The sequence below is a fragment of the Pelobates fuscus genome, chromosome 9 (assembly GCF_036172605.1).
Source record: "Pelobates fuscus isolate aPelFus1 chromosome 9, aPelFus1.pri, whole genome shotgun sequence".
Classification (NCBI taxonomy): domain Eukaryota; kingdom Metazoa; phylum Chordata; class Amphibia; order Anura; family Pelobatidae; genus Pelobates; species Pelobates fuscus.
This window is the reverse complement of record NC_086325.1, coordinates 97,979,746-98,003,137: the sequence shown is the minus strand read 5'-3', so window position 1 is coordinate 98,003,137 and position 23,392 is coordinate 97,979,746. Positions and strand designations below refer to the sequence as shown.

The following is a 23,392-nucleotide window of genomic DNA, read 5'->3' as shown; positions in this document are numbered from 1 at the left end:
TTGGGAAGTTACAGGGTCAAATAAAGCATGTTACACTTTTCAGTTTTTTCACATTGAAATTTGCCAGTTTGGTTACGTTGCCTTTGAGACTGTATGGTAGCCCAGGAATGAGAATTACCCCCATGATGGCATACCATTTGCAAAAGTAGACAACCCAAGGTATTGCAAATGGGGTATGTCCAGTCTTTTTTAGTAGCCACTTGGTCACAAACACTAGCCAAAGTTAACGTTAATATTTGTTTGTGTGTGAAAAATGCAAAAAACGAATTTGAAAGCCAATTTTGGCCAGTGTTTGTGACTAAATGGCTACTAAAAAAGACTGAACATACCCCATTTGCAATACCTTGGGTTGTCTACTTTTGCAAATGGTATGCCATTATGGAGGTAATTCTTATTTCTGGGCTACTAAACGGTCTCAAAGCCAACGTAACCAATCTGGCGAATTTCATTGTGAAAAAACTGAAACGCAAGCCTTATGTTTGACTCTGTAACTTTTGAAAACACCCTAAAACCTGTACATGAGGGGTAATGTTATACTCAGGAGACTTTGCTGAACACAAATATTTGTGTTTCAAAACAGTAAAAAGTATTACAGCAAAAATATCGTCAGTGTAAGTGCCGTTTGTGTGCGAAAAATGCAATAAATTTCACTTTCCCTGACGATATCATTGTTGTAATACATTTTACGGGTTTGAAACACAAATATTTGTGTTCAGCGATGTCTCCCGAGTAAAACAGTACCCCCCATTTACAGGTTTTATAGTGTCTTGGAAAGTTATAGGGTTAAATATAGTGCTAGCAAATTCAATTCCCTATACTTTCGGCCTGGGTTGTTAGGCAGGTCCCGCTAATTGTAATTAATTAGGATACCTAATTATGTAAAATTATTACATAAATATATATGTAAAATTATTATATATCCACGTGTGTGGATATATATATGTATATATATATGTATATAATTTTTTTACAATAATTTTTATTTATATATAGGTATACATATAGTGATGTATACGTATATACTTAGGTATATACATATATATATTATTTCGTTCTACGTGTATTTTGATATCAATATATATATATATTAATATCAAAATACAGTTAGAACGAAATTACACACATATATATATTTTTAATTTTTTTTTTTTTTAATTTATTTTTTTAACGTATTTATATTTTTTTATTATAAAATATATATATATAATTATTTATATATTTAATCAATATCCTTCTACGTGTATTTTGATATTAATATATATATATAATTATATATATATAAATATTAAAATACACTTAGTGTGTGTGTATATATATATATATATATATATATATATATATATACTTAGATCATATATATAATATATATATATAAATGATCTAAGTATATTTGATGTGTAACTGTAATTTATTTATTTTTTTAACTAATATTTTATTTTTATTACAGGAGAGGGGCAGAGACAGTGTCAGCCAGTGATTTTACATCACTGGCTGACACACAGGATCAGTGATCACAGTGACAGGCTGTCACTGTGATCACCTCCTGCAGATCACGGTAATTGGCCACAGGGGGAGTGCCTGGGTGGCCAGGCATGCCCCCCACCGTGATCTGCAGGGGGATCCTGCCTGGAGTTACTATGGGTCAGCCAATAGGCTGACACATAGTAACTCTGATCGCAGTGACAGGCTGTCACTGCGATCAGATCGCAGGGAGAGGCTGTCTCTGCATTCAGATCACAGAGACAGCCTCTAACTGCGATCATACTCTGCAGATCGCGGTCACTGACCGCAGGGGGACTGCCTGGGGGGCCAGGCATGTCCCCCGACCGCGATCTGCAGATTAAAAATGCCGCGGCTCCATGTGTCAGCCGATTTTAAAATCGGCTGACACATGGTAAATACCGATCGCAGTGACAGCCGGCCACGTGGGGGGTAAGACCGCCCAGGACATACTATGCCGTCCTGCGGCGTTTAGAGCCGCCCAAATAAGGACGGCATAGTACGTCCTGCGGTCTTAAGGGGTTAAGCTGAAGTGGTCTGGGTGCCTAGAGTGGTCCTTTAAGGGGTTAAATGAAAAATAATAAAACCTTTGTTGGTAACAACAGAAATGTGTTTTACAATCAATCATTTTATATTTCCTCTGAATTTTTTGTGTATTCATTCCAAGACGTATTGTTATATGAATTATCTAATGCTATTTGGACTTTGCTCCATGACTGCACCATTCAGGCTTTAATTGTCACTTGGGAGTTCCCCAGTTTCCCAATTAGATATTTCCTCTTACATAAATGAGAACGTTTGGTTCAAGTGGATCTGCTCTGATTCCAGTTTTTACTTCACATTGTAGAAAAAAGAAAAAAAACAAAAACACCCTGTTCACATTGTCCAAGTTAGAAGTCTACTGACCTTTCAAGTGGTCCATAGAATTTTACATAGGTCAATGCTATGTAATGTGACATATTTTGAGTTCTTTCTTTTTCTTATTAGGAAAAAACATAAAAAATGACTATTAAAATCTTAAATCAATGTTTATTTAAAAAAAGTATTTCATATGTTATTAAGATTAAATACCTTTCATAGCAACAATATGCATTACATTAAATTGCATTATTTGCTTCAAGAAACAATATAACCTTTAGTGCTTTTTTATTTTACTTTATTTGGCCTGGATTTTATTTTTTTTTACTCAATAAAACCGCAATTTTTTATTTCCCTTATACTAATTTATTCACTAAAGGCGCTGAGGAAATTTTATGTGTACACCACAAGGGTAAGATCCAGAAAACTGCTAGATATATTTGACAGGAACTCTAAAAGCCTGAGCCTACTGTGTTTGGCTCAACAACATGTGAGTTGGATAACTATATTACTACATGGTTTTATATATAAAAACAGGGGGGTAGGTGCAGCGCTTCAGTATTAAACAATACACTTATCAAAAGTGGATAAAGCCTATTCAAGGAGAAACTCCTTAAGTGTATTGTTTAATACTTTTTTTTATCACTATTTTATTTTATTATATATTGTATTACTTTTATTATTTTTTAACATTAAAGTACTTTTTTAATTGGACCTAACTTTGCTGCTGTTGGATTGTTTGGAGCTATATTCCTGGTGGGGATCATACCACACAAGCGCTTTGGATTGAGCAAACCTGAACTTGCTTTTTAGCATGTGAGTAGGTTTATCTTATTTATTTCAGCTTACACTGCTTTTTACGGTGTACACTATTGTGGTTCTGTTTGTTTATCTCCACATATACACGAACGGAAGAATTTATATCTACACCTGTATCCTTGAGTAGGGATCATACCCAGGGCCGGATTAAGAGCACACTGGGCCTGGTGCTGACAATTATGATGGGCCTAATTACGGAATCATATTGACCAAAAACACTAAAACAGTCATTCCTCCCAAGCGTCATGTATCTGATAGAGATGGCGCTGGAGGGAAACTCATAGGATGCGGCTATAAGAAAACACATACTCTATTCTAATCTCTCTCTTTTTGCTTTCATCTTTCAAGTAAATCCATAACCCCTAACAGCAGTGTCCAGTGAAGCAGTCAATGGTCGGGGTAAAAGGTGGGCCACTGGTGCGAATCACGTGACCAGACCTGCCAAAAGGGGAGAACATGCCCAAAAAGGGGGCATGTCTGTCCAAAGAATTTGAAGGACAGCCTGGCATGAATGCATGTCAGGCTGCCCGCCAATCCTGCAGGCTGTCCAACTAAGGGCATACTATACAGGCAGCACCCTAAGCTTGACATAAATGCGTCTAATGTTGCGCTCACTCCATGCTTTCTAAGGACTGTCCCCTAGCACTCAAATGTCCACTTTTCTCATTATTGTGTTATTAGCAGGCAGAAGTCCCTGGTATATAGTCTGAGACAGAGAAAAGGTGTATGTAGTGAGTGTAGAAGAAAGGGGACATGCCACAGTGTTAGAGAGACTAACGTCTGCAGTACCTAAACCAATTTTATTGTCAGCCAGTATTGTCAGTTTTGTTCCCATACATCCCTCTTAAGCTTTCAAACTTAAAGGAACACTATAGTCACCATAACAAGTACAGCTTATTGTATTTGTTCTGGTAAATAGAATCATTCCATTCAGGCCTTTTGCAGTAAACACTGTATTTTCAGAGAAAATAACTCCACTGGCCACTCCTTAGATGGCTGCTAAAGGTGCTTCCTGGGGCAGTACTGCCTAGTGTGCAGCACTGCCATTCAGTGTCTCCACCCTCTGCATACAGACACTGAACTTTCCTCATACAGATGCATTGATTCAATTTATCTTTATGAGGAGATGCTGATTGGAATTGTGCTGGCTCTGCCCCTGATCTGCCTAGTTGACAGTCTCAGCCAATCCTATCGGGAAGTATTGTAATTTGCTCAGACCACCACTTCTGATGATGTCAGCAGACAGTCAGTTCAGAGGCAGAGCCAGCAGCTGCAGACTTAAATACAAGTTATATTTTACTATACTTAGGGAGGCAAGAAGGGACCAACGTGGTGGTTTTAACATAATAGGGTCAGAAATACATGATTGTGTTCCTGACCCTATAGTGCTCCTTTAAGCAAGAGTATGTGAAGAGTAGTTAGGGTTGCCACCTTTCTTGGAAAAAAATACCAGTCTTAATCATTTGTTTAATCACAAGGAGTGACATCAGAGAAAATTCTGTAAAATCACCAACAAACTACTCACAGTTTGATTCTGCTGTATAGATGGATTGCTCCCAGTGTCTCAGTCTCGCAAGTCACCCAGTGTCTCAGTGTCCCTATGTATAACAGTGTCAGTGTCCCCATGTCGCCCAGTCCCCTAGTGTCTCAGTGTCCCCATTTCTCCCAGTGTCCCAATGTCTCAGTGTGTCCCCATGTCACTAGGATACTGGGGACACTGAGAGACATGGGGACACTGAGAGACCCGGGGACACAGAGACATGGGGACACTGAAACATTTAGGGAAACTGGGAGAAATGGGGACACTGAGACACTAGGGACACAGACACTGGGAGACATGGGGACACTGAAACAATTGGGTACACTAAGATACTAGGGACACAGAGACATGGGAACACAGACACTGGGAGACTAGGGGACACTGGGAGACATGGGGACACTGGGCACATTGAGACACTAGGAACACAGACACTGGGAGACATGGGGACACTGAAACATTTAGGGACACTAAGACACTAGGGACAAAGTGACATAGGGACACTGGGAGACTATGGGACACTGGGAGACTAGGGGGACACTGGCTGGGAGACAGACACTTGGGGACACTGGGAGACATGGGGACAGTTGTGGACATAGACATGGGGACACTGAGACATAAAGGGACACTGGGACACATGGGGACACTAGGCACACTGAGAGACATGGGACACTGGATGGGAGACATGGGGACACTGGGAGAAATGGGGACATAGTGTCTCCGTGTCCCAATGTGTCAGTGTCTCCCAATGTCCCTATGCATCCCCATGTGTCCCCTAGTGTCTCAGAGTCCCCATGTTTTCCAGTGTCCCCAAGTGTCTCAGTGTTTCCAGGTCTCCCAGTGTCTGTGTCCCCATGTGCCCTAGTGTCAGTGTCCCCTAGTGTCTGTGTCCCCATTTGTCCCCTAGTGTCAGTGTCCCCTAGTGTCTGTGTCCCCATATTTCCCCTAGTGTCTGTGTCCCTTAGTGTCTCAGTGTCCATATATGTCCCCTAGTGTCTTAGTGTCCCATAGTGTCTCAGTGTCCCCATGTGTTCCTGCTGCCTTTCCCCCCATCCCTCACTTACCTGAGCTGTAGAGCTGCTGTCTGGACTCTGCTGTGTTGCTGCTCCCTCACAGATCAGTAAGTAGTAGAGAGAGGCAGGGATATGCTGTAACTTCCTATTCCTGCCTCTCTCCACACACAGTGACCCCTACTGGCCGGTGCTGGTATTGCAGAGTAATCTCCATTTATTCTGAGAAAAATACCTGCATTTGTATTGCAGGTATTACTGCAATACTGGCACGGCCAGGCAGCCTCAAATACCAGTCAGGTGGCAAACCAGTAAAATACCAGTCAGGTGGAGGTGGCAAACCTAAGAGTAGTGTGTGTAAAAAAAAAAAAAAAAAATTTTTTTTTTTTTTTTTTAAATGGGCCTATTCCATGGGCCTGGGCCTGGAGCTGCAGCTCCATCAGCCCCTATGTTAATCCGGCCCTGATCATACCACTTCAAGCGCTATCAGAGGAGCCAGGTTTCACATGTACATTTTATAGTTTTTACCTACCCATGCTTCATAGCTCTACATACTTCACTATATACAATTTTTATTTCTTTGTTTTTATGAGGTTAACCCCTACCACAACTATAACTCGAAGAATTGCCTCTGCACTTGATCCATAGGCGGGGATTATTCCGCCCAGGCGCATACACTGGAGCTGTATTGAAGCTCCAGGAAAGTGTGAGTGCACATCTTTTATTTTACTTACCACCACTACAGTTTTAGATACTACACTATTACTTCTTCTCTGGTTCTCTTCACATATACCTTGTCAAGGATTACTTAACCGCTGCACCTACCCCCCTGTTTTTATCCAGTTGTCTGATCGGAAAAGAGAGACTTCGTATTGGTGTTCAAGCTGCTTTTGGACTATTATCACTTTTCTTCCGCGCTGAATGTATTTTTGTGTGATGGTTTTGTATATGAATATTTAACATAGGGCACTACAGTCTGTTTGTTTTATTTGTGTATTCTAGACTGTACTCAAATTCTATATAGTGGTTATAAATTTCTTTCATGTCCTGTGCCCTTTCACCAATAATTTGTTTATTATGGATTTTTATTTTTGCATTAAATATTGCTGTGTCATAGTTCCCATTTAAATACTAAATACACATGAATCATTATCTTTATGACGACTGCTTTCCATTATAAATGCAATTACATACATGATTCACTGTCATTTTACTTCCTTAAACTCTTCGTGTTTTAACACAGGATGCTTTTCTATTTATAAACACATGTATTCAAGAGAGTTGACATCATACAATAAATAAATCGTTTTCTTCCTTGTTCAGGGGAAATTTTCCACTTGCTCCATTTTTTTTACTGGTTAAACCCGTTCTCCGGTATGCTTGCTATGCTGATAACATTAGTTTAGTTACATGATTTAGCAATGATTAATATTGGTTAAATATACAAAAGGAGACAGTTTAACTTTTTGAATTTTATATTATTTGTATGAGCCATTGAATAAAAATCAAAAAGATGTTCATTGACGTTGGGATGTTCCATGTGTCCTCCACAAAGTGAGCTTTACAGTTATTAGGACAGCATGGAACGTCCTAACATTTGGCTGTGAGCACGGTTAAAAATAATTTAGTGACTCCAGACAGATGAGCAGTATGCAAATCTCAAAGTGAGCTCAGCATACAGCCCTTCAAATCCCCTTAAATCACTACATCAGAACAATTGTGCTCGGCTTCAGTGATTCTCTAGCGCAGGCTTCCCCAAACTCCGGCCCTCCAGATGTTGCTGAACTACAACTCCCATGATTCTCAGCCTATCTATTTTATTCATAGAATCATGGGAGTCGTAGTTCAGCAACATTTGGAGGGCTGGAGTTTGGGGAAACCTGCTCTAGCGGGTAGTGCTCAGAGTGGGACCCTTAGAATCTGAAAAAGACCCATAAAGCATGTTTTTGCATGCTCCCCCCACCCCCCGCTCTCCCGATTGCGATTGGTGCGAGCCAGCATCCCAGCACTATGTGTTCACAGTGCAGTTTAAGCATGAGAGGAAAATGTACCTCTCATGCTCTAAAAAGCCAGTAGATGGAGATCCCAGACCACTCTCTACTGTTTTAGCATGACTATCCCACTGCTGATTCTAGCAGAGGCAATTTGTCTGAGTTAGGGGTAGGGTTAGCATTAGTGGTAGGGTAGGTATAAGCTTTGTGGGGGGTGGGTTGGTATAGGATAATTTTGAACTACCAAAAATTTATTTAAAGCCTAGACATATGAGGCATTTAACAACCAGGACTGATATGGGAATCTGTTTTGAGTTTTTTGTTAGTTGCACTTGATCTGTAAAACGTATGATAAGTAAAAATGTAATACGAGGAATAATACCCCTCCTTCCAAAAGGTAACAGGAGGGGGAAATTAAAAATGTCCACACACAAACAACACTCATCCACACATCTGATCTATACACGCGCGCTCACTCACTCAGTCTCCCCCACACACAACAATCAGCCAACACACACAGCGCACTCATAAAACATTTGCTTAAAGAGAGTCCATGGGTCCCAATCTGTCTCCCTGCCTAGGACCCTGGTCAATCTACATCTGGCTCTTACTTGAGCTTATCAGTCAGATATATAATGGTCTCCACCTACTATCTCATAACAATTAACTCATGCAATCCACTTTGAATTCTCTCTTAAGAAGATAAAACCACGCATAGATTCTCAAAGAGATAATTCAAAGTGGATTTGAAATTTAAAGGATTTATATAGTGCCAGGAAAACAAAGCCGCTTTCCTGGCACTATAGAATCCTACAGTGCCTCCCTCCCTCCCACGGCGCTGAAGGGGTTAAAACCACTTCAGCCACTTAACTGATACAGTGTCGATGTCCCTCGGCGCTGGGTCAGGTTCTGTCCACTGCCCACGCGTGAGACCTAACGCTCATTCACGGCAATGGCCAGGCGCACGTTAGGATTTCCCCATAGGAAAACATGAATCAATGCTTACCTATGGGGATTCCGGTAATGCTGGAAGTCCTCATGCATAGCATGAGGAAGTCCAGCCTAATTTAGACAACCAAAAGTTGTCTAAGCACCCGGAAGTCCCTCTAGTGGCTATCTGGTAGACAGCCACTAGAGGAGGAGTTCACCCTGCAAGGTAATTATTGCAGTTTCTCAGAAACTGCAATAATTACAACTGTAGGGTTAAAGGACATGGGACATTGCACCCAGACCAATTCAATGAGCTAAAGTGGTCTGGGTGTCTACAGTGCACCTTTAAGGCCGAGATATCAAATTTAAAACATTGCAGATCTAGATAATGTTTCCAATTTGGTTATGTTAACCTTTAATTTGTGATTCACTTTGAATTCAGCTTGAATTCTCACATTAATGAAAAACCGTGCTAATATTCTCTACACTGAAACCACTGACTATAGCATGATCCAGTGCCAAGACTTTTCTCTGGGCAGTTACAAATTAGGAGCAGACATTTCCATTTACTCTAACATTCTAGTTTAAAGTGATACTATAGGCATCAAAACAATTTTACCTTAATGAAGCAGTATTGGTATAAAGATTATGTCCATGTAGTCGCACTGTGTGAATTCTCTGCCATTTAGTTAAATCATTTTTGAATCTATTTATACAGCACTAGCAACACTGCTACTGGCTGTTACTGACAAGGCCTGCATGAAAAAAAAGGTTTCATTTCATTTCAATCAGACATTACCTAACTTTAGAAATTGTTATCTCCTGCTCTGAAAATTTAACTTTAATCACACTCCTGCATGGTCTAGGGGGGCTATTAATAGTACAGGAGATAAGAAGTAAAAGAGTAAAAAGACTGTACAATGAAAACATTTAAAATTTCTAGGTACCTTTTTCAGAAAGTGTTTAGGAAGGGTGTGCCTAGGGCTGTATAAACAACGTGATTTAACTCCTAATGGCAGAGAACTGAGCAGTGAAACAGCAGGGGCATGATCGTTGCAAAAAGAACAGCTTGATTAAGCAAATGTTGTTTTGGGGCATATAGTGTCCCTTTAAGGTTCACTTGAGCTCTATAGCCTCATCCATATTTATGTTTTGTTCATACAAGGTGTGATGGAAAAATACGGGACACTGTTTGTTTTAGTTTGATGTTTAATTAGAACAATAAAAATATTGTATTTTAACTTTCCACTTCCCAAACTTGCATTGGCAATTGTAATTTGGTGAGCTTTTGATGTTCGTGGGCTTTAACTTTGTTGGTATTGTTTAACTGCTACCACTAACACGCAAATACAAAGTTAACAGCTAGGTCCCTATATTTTTGGCAATATGCTGATATCCTAAAAAAAAATCTGATAGCAATAAGATGATAGCAATGATGCACTTTGAGTCCCACTGGGAGAAAAGCGCTATATAAATACTAGTTATTATTATTATTATTATTATTATTATTATTATAGCAATGCCAGACACATGATATAACACAATACAATTATGTCAGACATATAGTTTTAATTACATACCCTGACCTTGCCATACTGATCTGTTGTAATAAATGAGCTATGCCTGCTCACTCTTCATAGAGACATTTAGGTTTTGATTATAAAAAATAATCAGTACCATCCCACCATTCCCATCCCATTTACAGTATAATAAGTAATTTTTTTATTGTTAACCCCTCGATATCAAATTTGTGTATACACATTTGTTTTACTTTAATTTTCTGTAAAAAAAATTAATTTAGTTTATATATTCTTACTCGCATTTATTTATACTTGAGGAAAGATTACCAGTTTCAAGAGGAACTATTTTCTATACCATGATTCCATTCCACCAATTTAATATCAACAAATCCTATGGACTGTAAGCTCTTTTGAGCAGGGTTCTCTTCCTCATATTGTTCCTGTAAGTTTTTGTAATTGTCTAATTTATTGTTAAATCTCCCCCTCCAATAATATTGTAGAGTGCTACAGAATTTGTTAGCGCTATATAAATGTCAATAATAATAATAATAACAACAACAAATGTCTTGAAAATAACAGCCTGCACTCCACTTCAAAAATCATAGCTGTACGTCCTGATTGTGGGCATTCTGCTCAAATGCAGACATTAATTTCCCATTTAGTAAGCTGAACTGCTAGTAATGCTTTAAGGGTACTTACAAATACCTATATGTATGGTATTTAACCATTTTTATTTATCAAGTTTTTTCACATTTTCTGCATGTAAGAAAAATCATATAGTTTAGATGTGTCTGTGGAAACCATCAACATCTCCCCTTAGCTTTGATATGGAAGCAAGAATCTTACAATTTTAGCATTGGTTATAAACTTATATATTATCTCTCACGTATTGAGAGATACGTTAGTATTGATCAATCTTATTTAGAAACAAAACAATCTAATTGCAGATAAAATATTTTTTTCAACAAACAGGGCAGGATTAGCCATAAGGGTCCCAAGGGCTAGACAGGGTCCATGAACCATGAATTTGCTTGGCCACATGCATCATCCCCAAACTGGCAATCTGCTTAGGGCCCCGTGGGATCTTAATCTTTCTCTGCTCACAACCAAATAAAATGTCATATCGGTACAGTCATGCTATATGGATCTGTTCAGTTATCAAATATTTAGAGACTTTCTTTTAAAGAAAACTTTTTATTTTCAGTACACATGTAAATAGATTTGAAGTTTGCACAAAATCAAAGCATAACAAATGTACTAAAGTGACGTTTTGTAAACATATGAGCATCATATTTATAAAATATATAAAAAAAAAATGAAATTTAAGGAAATAATACACTATTACTGTAACACATTGAAAAATCTGTGACATACATGCTGGAGTTACATCCTTCAATCGTGTGTTTCTAATGCTATCACATTAGCATTGTTTTATCTTTATAAATAATAAATAGAATAAATTACCAGTGCCTAGTTTGGCGGTGGATCACAGTGTTCTATGCAGCCAGTAAAACAATAAAAAAATTTTGACAGTGAAATCACATTAATTCATTAATTTACAATAATAAATACATGATTTTACAGACTTATACCGCAAATAAAATATACATATTTTATACTATTTTCATTTGAGTTTTCCAAGCCCTGCCAGCAGGACTGTGCTCCATGTTGGTACTTCTTAAAAGTTACTTCTCTCTCTACAGAATCTCCTGTGTGTTCTTTGCTTTTTCAAACAGCTGCATGATCTTAGCTGATGGCACACATCCCTCCCTCAGTATTGTGATGGTGCCTAAAAAGAAGACACAAGCAATTAAATTAAAAAGTTTATAAATAACTTGCTAATCCACAATGTAAACACACAGTGACAAATATTATTCATGATTTCTTCCCCACACTTGCCACATTGTTAACCCCTTAAGGACACAACTTCTGGAATAAAAGGGAATCATGACGGAATATTTCATGTCATGTGTTCTTCAGTGGTTAAACAACAAAATAGCTAACAAAATTTTATTTTTATATATAAGTCACAATAGATTTATTTTCATTTTACTTTACATGTTGGGATGGACAATTCTGCATTCCCAACATTAAAGTGTTCCTTTAATAACACTAACACAGCACATAGTTTGGCAAATGTAAAAATTTTTTTTTTTTTTTAAATAGGCCACATATCCAGATCTCCTCGATATGTGAATAGAGAAGTACATACTGTGCTCAGGGATATTTGAGATGCTTCTAACTAGAAAGACTCACCTTCATCTATCTTCGTACAGTTTACAACAGTAGATCCCACCAGCTCATTGGAATAACCATCGCACAGGATTGCATCAAGTTTGTCACTCAGGCGTCTGAGGTAGAGAATTTAAATTTTGTTAATTAGAATCACTAAGGGCTTTAGCATAAAATAAATGTTATACTAACTACTGGATCCTGCTTTAGGATAATTTAATGGACTTACTACATAAAGTATAATTTTGGTGTTCAATGGCGTTAACAATTTACAACTAAGTTCCTACATTATCACACATCATAGCTATTGCTTCAAAGTACCTGACTACACATTTCCTCTTTTCTGTATTTTAGAATTATCTCCAAAACATATATGCTACTTTCCTGGCTTAAAGAATTCCCAGCAATATGTTTTTAATGGCTTCCTAAGGTTCAACTAACTTGAATACTCAATGTTCCAGTCCCTATGTCATTAGCATTATTAATAGCAGTTATCTAGTGTTCCTTAGTGCTTTACAATGATATAAAGGGGCCCTGCTCAAAGACGCTTACTATCTAAACAAGGATTTTGAGGTGCACAGATATATATTATTAGGTGTTTTGCCCATGGACACTTACTGGAGGTGGTCAGACCAGGATTCAAACATGTTATTCCCAGGTCTAAGACAGTGATGTTACCACTGATCTAACCAGCTAATACATCTGACATAACACTGGAAGATCACTTTTTGTTTTGCATCTGCCCCCTACATTTATGTTAATTAATGTGAAATATAATAACAATCTTGTTTGCGACTTACGTTATCACCATGTCATGGTGAGTGCTGTCACTCTCTCCACTTGGATTGGCTGAGGTAATAGCCAATGGTCCGGTCATGTCAGTAAGGTGAGCAGCGACTGAGTGATCAGGAACCCTTATCATAATGGAATTAGATGTCCCAACCTGGTCATATGCAGGACCCACACCTTAAATATATAAAGGAAAAGGAGTCAATAGTCATCCCACCACACACGTGCTCTATATGTTCAGTCTTCAAATAATCTTAGGCAGCTATGATGATAGGCCATAATATCTACAGTGTTCAAAAATCACGTAGGTTTGTTGAGTAAATAAAATAGGATGAAATAGTTTTTTAAACAGTGTATATGTGATTTATGTTCTTTAATTTGTTGAATAAAACTATACTGGTGTGTATGGATACAAAATGGGAGCTTGTCTGTGTCTCCATGCCTATGGCTAAATGCTGAAACTTTGCTTACCCAATTTTTTCAACCATTCCCCTTTCTGGACAATACAGCTGATTCCCCCAGGGTAAACTAGGTCCATAAACCTCCAGAGAAGAGGGTTGAATGGAGGATTAATCACTCTCAGTTGATCGAGGTTAGAGATACAGATGCAGATTGGCTTTTCTGTAGGTCGTTCCTGTAAAGGCATGAAGAAAATGTTAATAGTAAGCATGCAATCAATCTTGACCAATCACTGCTTCCATACGTGAGGTGTAGCTGGTACCCTTCTAGGCACAGTGAGCATGGGGTCTAGAATGTTATCAGCTACACCTCACGGACAATGGTCTAGTGGGGTATCAGCTACACCTCACTGACAATGTTTGAACGAAGGTCGAAACAATGTTCTAGAACTGCCTTCTTACCTTGATAGTGTAAATCCTGTTAATGGCATCTGGGTGTTTGCATGAAGCAGCAAGAGCATAGACTGTGTCAGTAGGAATTCCACATACTCCTCCATTCTCCAATATATTTGCAATTGTTCTCAAACCACTTGTCCGGCGAGATTGTGGTAAGATGCATGATGAGTCTGAAGTAACGTCCTTCTTTATTGACTCTTGTTTCTGTCAACGGAAATATCAAAAGAACAATAGTTAACAAAATGAGAAATGGTGTCTCCCTGGTAAATACTTCCAAACAGGTGTTACTGACTAATCATTCAACATGTATGTACTGTATAGTCAGTCTGAGCAAGTGAAATCTTACAGATCTATTATACATTTATGGAGAGCTTGTACTGATTTTGGAACAATGTTCGTAAAGAAGGACTTGTACAGCAGCTATTTTGTGTGTGTTTGTGGGTGGGGCATAACCCTCATTTCTCTTTTTTTGTTTTTGTTTACATAAATGTATTTCTGTTACTGCTTCTCAGGTGGCAACTCTACCACTGATTCTATAATTGATCTCAAACTACATGTTCAGGAATGCTTCGACCACAATTCTAATAAGTCTTCCATGTTTGTATGCAGTGTAACGTGCCTACTGTTAACCTAAATTAATTTGTGTTTACAGAAAATATACAATGTTATTATACTCCGTATGTATATAAATTGTTCATGTTTTAAATTACCTTAAAGATAGCTCTACCCATTGGAATCAGTTCTTTGTTGAAAATGCAGTTCGCCAGCGAAGCCAAAAACCCATAGGCGCAGACAATGCCATAGAGTGATAGCACAGTAACTAAAACAGATATACAGGAGTGGTTGAGGTTAGTGATCCATTTAAAATAGACAACAACCAAAATGTTCATATGCATAGTACCTTTGTAAAAACAAACAAACCAAAAAAAAGCATTGCTTTTATGTGACACTACTTTTTGTAATAATATTTATTGTATTACATAGAGCATATCATGCCCAGCGAACAAACCTGCTAAACACACTGATAATCATATAGTTACATGCTGTTCTGGTTCCTCCCAGACAGATTATAATATCATTATGGTACTTGGAACAAACCAAAGGAGTGGTTTAACGTGTGAGTTAGATAGTTTCATTAATACTATTTTATAGTGTTACAAAGAGAAGATTCATAAAGTTTTAACTCAGAAACCCTTTATACATTTTACACACTTACTCTCAAGAGGGAGAGGCAGCCGTCCAAGTGTGAACAGAAGGAATGAAACAAGTGCTGCCTCCATTAGTAGAGTAACGATGAACAGGATAACATTGGCTTGTATAGCTGAAAATAAGGGAAATAGGGTGAATTTAGCATAGATGTCACACAAAAGTGTTGTGAGCTATATGTTTCTATGTTTCTTGGAAACAATTACTTAAAACTTGTTTAAACTTTTTTTTATTTTTTTTTACAATGCTCCTAAATTTCCTTTTAAATTAAATATATAAAAAAAATGCAAATTACATCATAATCCAGTTCTGACAGGGTAAAGGCAGGTCAAACATTGCAAAATAAGCCAAATTGAACCATTATTTCATTTGTCCCCTTCTCAGTATGCTTTCTCTGTGAAGGACAGAGTTTATAACAATGATTGAAATGGAGCTAAGATGGAGGCACTCCGCTACAGGATGAAGAGCTGTTGATTTCGATATTTATTTTTATTTTTCAAATCTCATAAATATGTATTTGTTCAATGCACGGACAAGTAAACATAATATTAAAAAACTGAGGAAGTGGAAGTTCATCTTTAAGAAAATCACTACTTGAGTATGTACACAGGGAAATATTGTTTTTTAGTCTTACATTATTGTCTTTTAGAATACAGCAACATACATCCTAATTGCACTCCTCTAATGCTAACAGACCATTAAAAATATGACGTTCCTATATAAAGAGGGCGATTAGAGCAGTACACGGCTTTTTAAAGATGTCATTGTGATGGCACATGTTCGTATTATTGCATGTTATTTAATTTTGAGGAAATAGTTACACTATTCTGGGTGCAATTAAACATAAAAACAAGCTCAGAAACAGCAGATGCATATTTGTATCTATGTACGTACCTATGATTATCAAAAATATGTTGATAATAAGGAAAGCAATGGCACCAACTGTGAATCCTCCATCAGTATTTGCCGTGAGACCTACAGCAGAACCTAAAAATAAACAATACAAATTAAATAACACAGCGTAACATATATATATAATTTTATAAAACGATATTGTGCAGAATAGCACCAAAACACAAACATTATTAAACTTGAATATATATCACCATTAGCTGCTTTTTTTGTAAATCTAAACACATATATACGGTTATTCAGTGTAGTGTTAATTTTCAGAAATACACATTTAAAGCAACTGTGTTTCCTCTGAGCTTTTTGTAAATATATAATCTTTATAAAAATTAGTTCCCTAGCAAGAAATATGTTAGTAGCTATTTATATATTACCTGCAAAGCGCAGCCAGACCCAGGTAGCCCATATAGCAGAGTAGCAAAACGGCAGCACGGAACCAAATCTTCTACCTCTTTGGACATCAATTCTAGATACGTAGAGTTGGATAATAGTACCCGGTATAAGCACCCATGGGATGGATAAATACCCCTCAGCCGAATAGTTTAATGAACTCTGGATTGCAGCAATTGATGCTAGACCATTGCATATGTAAAATAAGGGGTCTGAAAAACGAGAGGAAACATTTTCCGTAATAATTAATTCTTCTGTTGACTTTCTCAGGTGGCGTCTTCCAAAAAGCAGTACGTCTTGAAGCTTTGCGCCGGACACCACAATGTTGCCCGTTGGTATCAGAATTTTTTCAGCGATGGTGTTCACAAGACTGGCAAATGTTGAGTACAGTGAGATAACTGTAAATATGCCACAGGTTACGCCAAAGAAGATGTAAGCTGGCTTACTTGGGATTTGTTGGATTGTGGATACAGTTATCAGGGCAAATGAAATATTGTGTATAAGTTCTAGTATATCTTTATTAAGTGACAAAAAGCAGAGCACACAAGCAGCTACCAGAAAGAACCAGTCACCGACCATCACTTCTCTTCTAACGGTTACATTGTTAGGCTCCAGAACAACTGTTATAGTAAATTCTTCCCACGATTTGACCAGCCAGAAAATCCCATGAAAAGCAAATTTTGTGGCATAGTAAATGTCATCTCTGAGATAGCTATAGTAGCTCGAGCAGAGTTGAGAAAGCACATTAATGCTGATCCATATTGCTGCAACATAGAATATTTTTATATATCCAAAGCAGTAAAACGCCATGATGAATGGCGAAATGGTATCACATAGGTAACCCAATGCCATGGGTTCGGCATATTTAGTGTTTTTCTTCTTCTCTTCTGCTGCTGTTTTGGAAGAGCCACTGTTTCCAGATCCTAGAAGGAGAACATTAAAGAGAGAATTGCCGAAGCCAGGGAGCACATATCTCTGTGTGATCCCTTTAAGAAGGAGAGCTGCTCCCCCATAAAGTCCACACACGACTATAATTAACTCCAGTACCCCTGAAACTACCAGGGCCCAACGGCCAAATAATCCTACAGCCTCAAAAACTAATGTCATTGTCAGAGCTCCAAAAACAAAAGGCATGATATAATTGACAGTGGCTGAGCAGAAAGACAGGATAACAGCGATAAAAATATATGATACAAGCCCAGCCACTGCACTCTCATTGATAGGAAGAGGAGGGAGAGTTGGCACAATTGAACTGTTCTGCGGGATTGCTTCTGACCCCACCAGGATGCGGGTAGCACCATAGCTGCTCCAAAGAGCAGAGAAGGCTATGAAGGAAGTACCACTGAGATGGTCATATTTCCGGAAAGATAGAAATCCAGCAATGAGTTGGGCAATTCCACCAATAAGTATTAGATGAACACCTGCAACAAGGAACAGATACCGGAATGTTAGTTATTTTTTCACATAGGCAAACAGCATATTCAACCATTAAAGATGCCAAAAATGCAAACATTATTTATTTAGGCAATGTACATGGAACTGTCAATTGCCCTCACATCAATATGCCGACATGAGAAAAAAGATGAAGTAGTACTGAGGGAGAAGACATATAAAAGCTTGAAATATAAGAGAAAAAGGATGAAACAAGCTTACTAAAGGTATGTTACAAGACCGAGACAGAGGAACAGGGTTGGTCTTTGTTCTGTTTATATAGAACCAAGCAATCACAGAAGGTCAACCTTACCAATATAAATCAACAATGCATCCTGAGTCTTCAAAAGCCTTGATTTTAAGGTTGTGATAAGGACTGCACTAAGCCCCATCAATTTTGAGAATTACTGTGCTAGTACATAAAATAAATAAAGTGTGATCATATTTGAATTTAAAGGGACACTTTAAGTACCATATTTACTAAAGCTTGTTGTAGTGTTTATGGACCATGGAGAATAACTATGGGTGCCATCCTTTTAGTTTTTGAGAAACATTTTTAAAGCAGTTTCATTAGAAAAATCGAAAAACAAACAGAAAATTCCCTAAATCCCACTCCTTCAGCATCATAATGAAAATGACTTAAGGGGTTACTAGAATCCTTCTTTAGTATATGATTTCTAGTTTTTTTTTTTTTACTTTATTATGCCCCTTAGGTCAGTATTAACATTGTCTACCCCTTTTTTATGAGAAAATATTTTAAATAATGTAAAACTTACCTTGAATCTAGTGCCGGGAGAGGTTCTCCTTGCTTGTTTCCACGCCCTGTCTGTCATCATGCCGTGTCACTCTGAAGACCAATCAAATGCTTCTAACAGAGAAGCACTTGATTGGACTGTTCTCCCAGGCTCAGAGTCCATGTGTGCACTCTCAGCTGGTTAGGGAGAGAGTGGGGTGGACAAAGGACCAAATGTTAAAAATGTAGTTGGTGGGGACGGAACATATAAGCTGCCTGCAAGAGTAGAAGCTCCCTAAGTCATAAGTACTGGAGGTTTAACTAGTTCCCAGCTCAAAAATGCATAATGCAGTTTTTCGAGCAGAAATGTTGCGCACTTAAATTCTTTACTCCATAACCACATCGAAAAGCAGAAGTGGTCATGGAGGAGACTGGAGTAACCCATTAATGATTTCACTTCCTCACAATCCATTCACATATTTGAATATCCTGGTCAAGCATTGTGCCATACAACAAGCAATGAGCGGTTGTGAGCTCAAGAAAGGAGGAGGATTACGCCACTTGGAATCTCCTTGCCATTCTTAGAGTAGCTGAATCACCCCGATCCCTTCAGCAATTCTGCTTGTATCAACGGAAAGCCACCAAAAAGATTAACAGCATGTGTAAAACCCAATTTGACAAAAAGAAAAAACCAAAGGACTGTACCAATAGACTTCTAGAGCCATAAACCCTACTGTAAGCTGCAGTGATCATGGTTCCTTACCTGCTAGAATGTTTTCTGCTCCAGTAGGAAGAATAGATGTGTGAAATAGAGCAAAGTTTTGCATGCACACAAGGAAAGCACTGACAGCATTTGCAAGTAGTCCCAGAACGGCAGGTTCACTGTAGAACACAGCAGGAAACCCCTCCATGGCCCACTATGTGCAGTGTGCAGATTGTACAGGGAACTGTAGTAATGAATGTTCTTGTCTTTTTCCAAACAAGCTGTTGCCCAAAATGGTAAAATCTGGAAGAAAAATTATTTTTCAGTGAGCGTTTGGTTTATTAATTTCATTCGTTCATCATAAATGTGTCTCTGTTACGTTTTACAAATTATTGATACAGAATCAAAAGTCCGATATCTACCTGTTAAGACAATGAATGGCAAGCTATCATAATTATCCCAGGCGTCAGTGAATGCTGATCATGCTATGTATGTACAAATGTCACCCCATGGCTGTTAATCAAACAGGTCCTATTAAAAGACCTTAAGACCGAAACAATATAGTGGAAGTAGAGTTGTAAAAGCAAATCAACTTCAAACAAGATCTTGATATGAAAAAGCAACCCATAACTAAAACATAACTTTTATTAAGATCTATTAAAATACAAATTCCAACTGGAAAAATAAAGTGTAAACCTATACTTACTATGCTATAGCGTATGAAAGTGTAACGAAAAGAGGCAGAAATGCACATCATATGAAAGTGTAACAAATAGGCAAAAGTGCTGCAACATTACTATTAGGGGTTACCCCCCTACCCTGTACGTAGCAACCTGACACACCCTCCCTTAATAAACCAATTTATACTAACAGGTCCTATAACTTCCTGGTTGTTTAGTGAAGTTAGACTCAATATACAGGCAATTACCCAGAGCACCTGCCTTGCCTAGACCTTTTGAGATTCAATGGGAAGTCTTTGTCAAAGAAAAAAAGTCACTTGTGCACTATCCCAAATCCCTATGCGCATTTAAATAACTGGAGATTTTTAGCATACATCAAGGGCCATTGAAGTGTAAGCTCACCTGCCACGTCAAGGCAAAACCTCTTAGGTGAGTCCTACACTAAACTCATGTTATTTAAATGGACATAGGGATTTGGGATAGTACACAAGTAACATTTTTCTTGTGTCTTGTATGTACTGGGGCCGATGTGTAGTATAGTCATTGCTGCCGCCCAGGAATAATTAGAATTTGAGTGCAGAACTTAAATTTGTCTGTATCAGCCACAGAAAGTCTGAGCTGGGGAAGAAGGATAGGGCTTGCAAAGGCAACAGGCAAGAGCTTTTGCAAATAATAAATGCATAATTAAATACATGCATGCTTGTCATTGGGGTATATCTATTAAATAGTGTTTTCCTTTTTATTTGGGCATTGAAGTAGGAACACTACAAGCGCCATAACCACTATAGCACTCTGCAATGTGAGGCTAGCTCGCTGGCAGAAAGTACCAGCTTTTGGCTCTCAGCCAATAAGTCAAGCCCTGCACATCATTACTACCTATAATAGGTGGGCACATGGGCACTTCAGGTACCATAACCACTACAGCACACTGTGATGGTTATAGAGCTTGGAATGTACATTTAAGGCAAAACTTTAGCAATTCTAAAACTGAGTACTAACTGGGATAACCTGCGAAAGCAACAAAGCATCAGATTCACTTTGCACAAGAATTGCTCGATGTCTTGATAATTATTATCCCCATTGTGCTACTTTCTTTGCACATTAGAGCACAGAGTAAACATGTTTCTCTATCTATCTATCTATCTATCTATCAATCTACCTATCTATCTATCATAACGGCAGAGAAAAATATTAATAAGAATATGTTGTTACTTCTAATGTGCTAATTTTTCTAAGTATTTAAATCAATGGATACTTATGCTGATATTTAAACCTCAGTTTTCTTTTTATTTGTGTATTACGGTGTCTTCAATTTTGTTATACTTTTTGTCAATCCTACTGGATAGCTATGCGATAATTATATCAACCATCGCACATAGTAGTGCCTCTTCATATTTCATTGCAGTTTAGCAATGTCTACATTAATATATCTCGAAAATGGCAGGCTAAGCACCATAACCACTAAAGCCCGCTGTATTGGTTATACATAAATCATGCTCCTTGCGCCATTTCTTAGTTCTGTGTCGAATGGTTTTCAAGTTGCTACACAAAGAACCAAGTGACGAAGCAGGGACACGACAGCACCTTAATACTACAGTAACCTACAGCAGTTTTAGTAATTAGAGTGCCCGTTATCCACTTTTGAGAAGGAGCCATCTGTTGTCCATAGCATTAGCTTGTTGACTCATTTTAATCAGAATTAGTGACTACATAATTTGTAATATAACAGATCAAAAATAAATCCTTCGAAACACTTCCATTAGAGGTTTGTTTACTAGCTATTGAGTTGCTATAAATCAAAATCCCAATTTCACATTTTTGGTTAAAATAGACAAGCTGTAACAATTATTGAGAATTTTTCCATCCACACTTTTTGCCTAAAATTTCAAATTCAGTTTTCAGCCGACAAGAATTTGCTGTTTAGCAAACAAACCCCGTTAGACTCTTTCAAGTCTTAAAGCGGTTCATAGAGACAACGCCAGTACAATAATGTATTGTGTGCGGTTACATGGGACCTGAAGAATATGAATTTGCTTGTTCCAAACAATAAAAACGCTCAGAAATGTTAGAGGGGCAAATTAGGGATCCCTTACCAAGGGGTTAAAAATATACTTTAAGGATATTACTATATTAGCTGACATTGGTTTGTCTACTGAAATATTATCTTTCATTTGAGACAATTCTTTAAAGAAACTAAGGTAATAACAATTGTATGTCACCAAGGATAGATATTATGTTTCTAAGACTGTTGAATTTATAACTTCCAGTCAGTCCTACATGAAAAAGCCGTATTATATGCTGACAACCAAATAGTTCCAAAAGCATCAGCCAATCTGCCAATTAAGACCTTGATTTCATATGTTTGAATACTCTTTTCAAATGATTTAATAATTTTAAATAATTTTGAAAATATTATTTTTCAAAATATTAACATATAAAAAATATGTCCTATATAAAAAATCTATCAATATGTCAAAGAAAAGCAAAATATTCTGATATAAAATATTTTTCAAAATATTACATTGTTTTAAAAGTTTATCCAAAAGCATTCAATTATTTGAAAAGAATATCAAACATATTAAATTGATGTTAAAATGCAGTCTACACAGTGCTAAGCTTCCAGAACAAAATATGAAATCTGTAATATCCTAAAGCCAATTCCACAAATGTGTTTTGTGACTTACCTGTTGGATAAAGGGATTCAGTGTAACACACCTGCTGCTCCCATTCAGACTAGACTCTAATACTCAGCTTCACTGTACCTTTCTGTTTGTGTTCCTTTGATGTATATATAGAGGAAGAACTGCAAGCTAGGAGGAGCTAAACTTTATTACATATAAATCTGTGACCTGCTGGAATGTTTGTATTTCACAATCGGGATATTGTTATTTTTATTACACAATCGGTATATTTTTTACCCTAGTGTCATTTCCTTCTTCTGTAATGCACAGTTCTGTGAAATATCCTGGGCTCGTTCATTTTCACTTTCTATTACAATCAACAGTCATTTAAAGTCGTATAACACAGGCAAGACAGGAATATTTTTTAAGTACGTAGTAATAGGAGGAGTGTTTTGCAAGTGTGACTAATGCAGTGCTGATCTTATCTCATAGGGATATGATAGAAACATTTAAATACATAAAGGGAATCAACACAGTAAAAAAGGAGAGAATAAAAAAACACACACAAAAAAAAAGAACTACCAGAGCAAAAGATCATTAAATTAGAAGGGCAAAGGTTTAAAAATAACACCAGGAAGTATTACATTACTGAGGGGGTAGTGGATGCATGGAATAGCCT

The 23,392-nt window shown here is 37.5% G+C and overlaps 1 protein-coding gene across 1 annotated transcript; it reads right to left on the bottom strand.

The window, feature by feature from the left end:
* Positions 1-11,428: 11,428 nt before the first annotated feature.
* LOC134572197 (uncharacterized) lies at positions 11,429-22,844 on the bottom strand. The gene is made up of 11 exons (XM_063431006.1): positions 22,777-22,844; positions 19,473-19,715; positions 16,530-17,966; positions 16,141-16,233; positions 15,257-15,361; positions 14,751-14,860; positions 14,047-14,244; positions 13,658-13,820; positions 13,198-13,363; positions 12,422-12,516; positions 11,429-11,954 (listed from the first exon to the last, which is right to left on the bottom strand). Exons 2-11 carry the CDS (start codon positions 19,618-19,620, stop codon positions 11,863-11,865), a joined length of 2,607 nt encoding a protein of 868 aa, XP_063287076.1. The 5' UTR covers positions 19,621-19,715; positions 22,777-22,844; the 3' UTR covers positions 11,429-11,862.
* Positions 22,845-23,392: the final 548 nt, after the last annotated feature.

Bases quoted from the DNA above. Each gene is read 5' to 3' on its own strand.
- LOC134572197 (XM_063431006.1), bottom strand. From the start codon at position 19,620: ATGGAGGGGTTTCCTGCTGTGTTCTACAGTGAACCTGCCGTTCTGGGA. The intron at 14,861-15,256 runs GTAAGTGTGTAA...TATCTGTTTTAG, and splicing joins GCTGCCTCTCCCTCTTGAGA to TTACTGTGCTATCACTCTAT. The intron at 13,821-14,046 runs GTAAGAAGGCAG...ATGCCTTTACAG, and splicing joins ACAGGATTTACACTATCAAG to GAACGACCTACAGAAAAGCC.